Source organism: Gasterosteus aculeatus, chromosome 9, assembly GCF_964276395.1.
Source record: "Gasterosteus aculeatus chromosome 9, fGasAcu3.hap1.1, whole genome shotgun sequence".
In the NCBI taxonomy this organism is placed as follows: Eukaryota; Metazoa; Chordata; class Actinopteri; order Perciformes; family Gasterosteidae; genus Gasterosteus; species Gasterosteus aculeatus.
In genome coordinates, this window is record NC_135696.1 from 12,892,974 (window position 1) to 12,898,973 (window position 6,000).

General features: G+C 43.9%; 2 protein-coding genes across 3 annotated transcripts in view; one reads left to right on the forward strand and one right to left on the reverse strand.

Annotated features, from left to right (window-relative positions):
* The window catches only part of nt5c2b (5'-nucleotidase, cytosolic IIb), a 25,358-nt gene extending 23,193 nt beyond the window's left edge, over positions 1–2,165 (reverse strand). Inside the window, exon 1 of the mRNA XM_040186551.2 lies at positions 1,496–2,165. The gene's annotated coding sequence lies outside the window, so the exon portion shown is untranslated. The remainder of the gene's footprint in view (positions 1–1,495) is intronic.
* Positions 844–4,945, forward strand: inab (internexin neuronal intermediate filament protein, alpha b). 2 transcript variants are annotated; one of them, XM_040186556.2, is made up of 4 exons: positions 844–1,993; positions 2,450–2,574; positions 2,756–3,050; positions 3,301–4,945. In XM_040186556.2, the coding sequence occupies exons 1-3, from the start codon at positions 884–886 to the stop codon at positions 3,039–3,041; spliced, it is 1,521 nt and encodes a 506-aa protein (XP_040042490.2). In that variant the 5' UTR covers positions 844–883; the 3' UTR covers positions 3,042–3,050; positions 3,301–4,945. The 2 variants fall into 2 exon arrangements, with proteins under 2 accessions (XP_040042490.2, XP_040042489.2); XM_040186555.2 differs by having other exon boundaries at positions 863–1,993; positions 2,756–4,945.
* The last annotated feature ends 1,055 nt before the right edge of the window (positions 4,946–6,000 follow it).

Consider the following 6,000-nt stretch of genomic DNA (forward strand, 5'->3'; position numbering starts at 1 on the left):
GTGTGCTGTTCTCTGACAGCAGAGGTCAGCAAAGACCTGTCACCGGGACGCTGATTTCAAGGGACGCTGCGCAAAACCAAATATGCGCAAGACAAAACTGATACGTTCCATTCAATTCCTGTAGAGGAATTCAGATCACTAACTGAAAAAAAATATTTTTAAACGTTAAACGTTATTTTTAAAGTTCTAAAGTGCAACCTCGAATGCAATACTTTAAAAGAAGATGCAGGTTGCTTCTTACGCCTGCATCATCTTAACATGGATAGTACTCTCTATTTAGCTACCCCTCTGATTTTTGTCACCAAGCTAAACGTTTCTAGTTAAACTCACATGCTACTCTTAAAGTCAAGTTCAGCATCTCTTTATTCTCACTCGAGACGTTTGGGAACAGGTATAAAACACACGTTATTTAATTTGAAGTTAGCATAGACACCCATGGAAAGTGTCACTGTAATGATTTCAAAAAGCAGTAACGCATGTAACCTGCTATTTAAAACAATGCACAACCGATAAAGTTTTGAAGAAAATTGAATCATCATTACATTTAAGGCGGGCACTTATTTGGGAATTTTTAGAGCTGTCTCTGTTCGTAATATTTTTCTTTACTCTACAGAAATGCTTCTGGAGGAAGTATGACTCTTCAGTTTAAAATGTATATGTGAAACGAAACACCGACGCACCACTGCGCCAAAAGGACAGTTCCATCTGCTCCACACAAAGAACAGTAGAACAGTGTTATATGCACAATTCTTCCTCCATGGACCAGAGGAAGAATTGTTGTAGACAGATGTTAATTGTTGTTAATAAAACACATCGAGAACAATATTCAGCATTAAAGGGCATATTCATCGGGCTAAATGGCGCATGTGGAGTCCGGATTTTAATGAGTCGGTCCCCCTATAAAAACGAGACGCGCCCACTGCTCTGCTCTGTCTCCATTCAAGCCAAGATGAGCTACGGATCTGAAGCCTTCTCCTCCTCCTCCTCCTCCTACAGGAAGATTTTCGGGGATTCTCCCCGTTATGCCTCCTCTCCATCACGGACACCGATGAACGTGTCCTCCCGGGGAGGTTACCGGTCCTCCTCGGTATCCCGGAGCAACATTTCACCCGTCGGCGCGTACAACAGAAAGTCCGGCCGCCTCATGCCACTGGAGACCTTCGACCTGACGCAGAGCAGCGTCCTCAACAACGAGTTCAAAATTGTCCGCACCAATGAGAAGGAACAAATGCAGGGTCTCAATGACCGCTTCGCGGTGTTCATCGACAAAGTGCGCAACTTGGAGCAGCACAACAAAGTGTTGGAGACGGAGTTGAGCGCCCTGCGCCAGCGGCAGGCGGAGCCGTCCCGCCTGGCCGAGCTCTACCAACAGGAGATCCGTGAACTGCGCTCGCAGCTCGAAGAGCTGAACGGGGAGAAGTCCCAGCTCGTCATCGAGAGGGATAGCATTGAAGACGACCTGCAGAAGTTAAGGGCTAAATACGAAGAGGAGTACCGTGCAAGGGAGGACGCGGAGGTCACCCTCAAGGCCTTTAAGAAGGATGTGGACGACGCCACCATGGTGCGCCTGGACTTGGAGAAGAAGGTGGAATCTCTGCTGGACGAGATCAACTTCCTCAGGAAGGTGCACGAGGAGGAGGTGGTCGAGCTGACGGAAATGATCCACGCCGCCCAGGTGTCCGTGGAGATGGAGGTGTCCAAGCCGGATCTCACCTCGGCCCTCAAGGAGATTCGAGGCCAATACGAGTCCATGGCGTCCAAGAACCTGCACTCCGCCGAGGAGTGGTACAAGACCAAGTTCGCCGACCTCTCCGATCAGGCCACCCGGAGCAACGATGCCATCCGCGCCAGCAGGGAGGAACTGAGCGAGTTCAGGAGGCAGTTGCAATCGAAGACGATTGAGACGGAGAGTCTGAGGGGAACCAACGAGTCTCTGGAAAAGCAGCTCCGGGAGATGGAGGAGAGGCACAACATGGAGATCGGAAATTACCAGGTAAAAATCGTTTAATGACTTGGTTACCGTTTTTCTAAAAATAGCACATCTGCACATCTTTTATTCATGAAACAAATATTTGTATTAATATTAACACACCGTAAAGGGTTTTCAGAACAATAGACCAGGAACAGCTGCGCTCTGTCCGTGGTGCTGAAGCTCATTCCCCCCGGACAGCGGGCTCAGATGCTGCATCAGACAACGCCCTCTGAGTGTGTGTGTGTGTGTGTGTGTGTGTGTGTGTGTGTGTGTGTGTGCAACTTTGGTGTGGTTTTAGATGAAGCTTTACCAACTGAGAGTATACATTTTAGGGCAAAGCAAATTATGCTCATAAACGACTTAAATGTTCGGCCATGAGAGGCTAACAAAGGGATTGACAGAGCTCTTTATTTGACCATGAAATGTGTTAAGTTAAGAATGAAATCTGGAACCCCGGTGTTGTTTGATGGTTGACAGGACAACATGCTGGAGCTGGAGAATGACCTGAGGGCCACTAAGAGTGAGATGGCTTGTCATCTGAGGGAATACCAGGACCTGCTGAATGTCAAGATGGCACTGGATATTGAAATTGCAGCTTACAGGTACGTTCTTCTCACAAAGACAAATCACTAACAGTTCTTCTGTAAAATGTAAATCAAAAACACTCAAATTTAAAAAATCCCCCTCGTTCCTTGTTAAAATGCCGTCCCATAACAACACCTTTCCTCTGCATGTTATCTCAATCCTACGTAAACCCTTCTCTCCATCGCTCCCTTTCTGCAGAAAACTACTGGAAGGGGAGGAGACCCGCATCGGGACAGGGATAGGCTATCCTGGCTCCTCCATGAGCGCAGGCCTCGGGCAAGGCTACAACTACCAGAGCCGTATATACACCAGCCCCAGCAAGGGCTACAAGAGGGAGGCAAAGGACGAGGACCAGCAGCAGCAGAGCAAGTCCGGAGCCAAGGTGTCCCAGCGTGAAGTTTACGAGGAGACCGTGGTCACCACCACCAAGAAGATGGAGAAGCAGCAAGACCCCAGCGACATTTCAACCAATCAGAAAATCTAAGGGCCTCCTGTAAGCTTATTCTTCACATTTTACCCTGCAAACCCATACCACTTTTCATTTCCCAAGCTAAAATAAACCCTGAGCCTTTACATTCCAACACTTGTGGGGATCTCAGAGGATGGCTTTGCCCCCTTATGATAAGCATAAGATCATCCTGGTTTCCATCCGCACTTTTGTGTGTTGAGTTTGGGATCTATATGTTGGTTTTACGTGTTGTTTTCTCTCTCTGTCCTTTATCCCCCACATGTGATCCTCAAAGGAAATCAATGGTAACTCTTCTGTAACCACCACTCTACACAAAAACCAACAGTACATCAGTGCTCTGTCTTTCTCCTTCACACACTCAACATCAAACAATAACCAGCACTTATCGTAGGTAACATCTCTTACAGAAGCACGGCCCTTCAAAATACACCAATAGGCTGGTGTGTCACACTTTGGGCTGATGTTACTTTAATATGTGATACTTACAGACGTAAATAATGGACTGGTCATCCACTACCACCACAAACTGTGAAGTACTCTCAACACATTCCAATGGAAGCATGCGTGTGCATCCACTTATACGAAACAACAATTCAATGAGGAAGCACACAGTCTACAGCCAAGATGAACATGTTTCATGACAGTATGTTAAGCCATTAGAGAATTGAAAAAAAGCAAATGCATTAATCAAGCATAATTTGCATGGTGTATGTAGATGTCATGCTTGCATGGAATCCGTCGGCCCATTGCTCATTTGACACCATCTACCGTGCTGAGCATCATCATGCACAACACTCATAAATAACATTAATAGACATACTTGTAAGCATAAAGGATGTGATTTGAGTAGAACTCCATGCTATGAAGATAATAATAATAAAAAGTTCCACTTTAATGCACTTATGTAAGAATGTCACAACAGCCAAATTTGGTAAACAGTTTGCACAATATGCTACGAGGGATACGGGGAAAGGGGAAGCAAAGATGGTGCAAAGGAGGGAAACGCTGCTACACCACAACTTTGAAACAACTTTCATTTTCGCTTTATAACTGCGGCTGGACAAAATGTCTGCTGTACCTCCCCACTAGAAATCCCGCGGTATGAGTGTCTTGTAGCTTGTTTTTGTTCTCTGCTTGTGTTTTGCCAACTCGAGCACAACTTATTCTCCTGCTGCTGATCACGGCGACCCTCACCCTGACAAACCGCACATGCGTTGAAAACAAAAAACTACGGCACACTGGTGTGGATTGGGTTCCTGTTGTTATACTCGAGGCTTGCGATAGTGTGTTAGTGCTGTAGTGAGTGTTTCTGTGTCTCTACACAGTGGCCTATCATAATTATGTAGAGGGCAGCGAACCTGAAAGTTGGGCATTTTGTTTGAATCAGTGGATTCCAGTGTAAAGCAGAATAAATGTACGAGAAGTTTAAATGTAAGCTGCATTTTGTAATACACAGCTGTAACAGTGGGTGAATGGTTCTTCTTCCTTTCTTCTTTATCTTTAAACTGTAGACCAAAACCGCCATTCATTTGTGTCTGAAGAGGTAGAGTTCACTCTTACTGCACTGCCAAACTTTTCTAAGTGCACATGCAACATCCCTTCAGGGGAAAAAAACTTTAAGCATTTCTTCTGAAAACCCGGTTTGTCACAAATATAAAATACACCAATCAAGGTTTAGCCACAGAACAAATAACCATAGGATGTAAAATGCCTTAAAACACCAGCAGCTTTCTTTCTAGCCATGTGCGTGATGTGTATGATTATGTTCAGTGGAATGTGTAAGCATTATTATATCTTTATTAGACAACAAAGGCATAGGAATTGAATGTGGTTTACATGCTATTCTGTTTGATGTTATTCTCATGTATTGCTGTATGACACATATAATAAAAACTCAATAAAGACATGAAATTACTGAGGCTACGCAGGATTTCATTGGAGTATTTTGTATGTCGCTTTCTTGATGTTCTACATATATGTGTAACAGCATTAATGACAGTGGTGTAAAGTAAATTAATGCAAGTACTGTCCTTAAGTACATTTCAGTGGTACGTGTACTTTGCCCGACTATTTCCTGATGCTCCTCCACCATTTTCCAGAGGCAAACAATGTAGTTTACGGGTTTTTACTCCACTAAATTCATTTGATAGTCACTGTTTATTTTGCAGATTCAACGCAATAATAGAAAAATGAATCAACAAATAAAGTATGTGGTATTATTTCATGTAAGATAAACTTTACAGACTCCTGGAGGCAAATTCACAAGTCACCCAGCAGTACTGATGACCCAATTCCACCCGTCCTTACCAGCTGCCAAAGTTATTACTGCATCACTAATAATAATCCAATATCATAATAAACTGTTTTAGAAAATACGTAACTTAGCATAACACATAATTCAGAATTTAATTCAGAATTAGTACATGTTGTATTGGTCCTTTAAGAATATTATATAGAAATATAATGTCTGTCTGTTCCGTGATATCGCTACTCACAGCTAAGTAAAATATGTCACTGCTTTCTATACCACACATTAATGCTCTGAAATATTAAGGAAAGGAGAGAGAGACCTTTCCCAGATTTCTATATCAGGAGCACATTGAGCAGATTTTAACACGCTTTTCAGCACGAGCGAGTTTCTTTTGTTGCACACTTGATGCAGCAAATGTAAGAAAACCTCTTAGGTCCAATGTTGAGTGCCAGTATTTATCCGTAAAAATACATTTTGCTTTAAACCAACTCAGGCCAGACAGCAACGTCTCCTTTACTTCTTTGTTGTTCCTTCTGACGATGGTTTACCTGCTGCTGTACTGCACGTTGATCTTTGTACCTTGCCGTGCCATACGCACGCACACAGTTCTAGACCTTAAGACCTCAGGCCGCTTGGATTGTCTCTGTAACGGGGCGGGACTCGTACAGGGCTGGGTGTGCATGTGTGACGCAGATTGCAGTTCTTCAAAGATTTATACCCCTG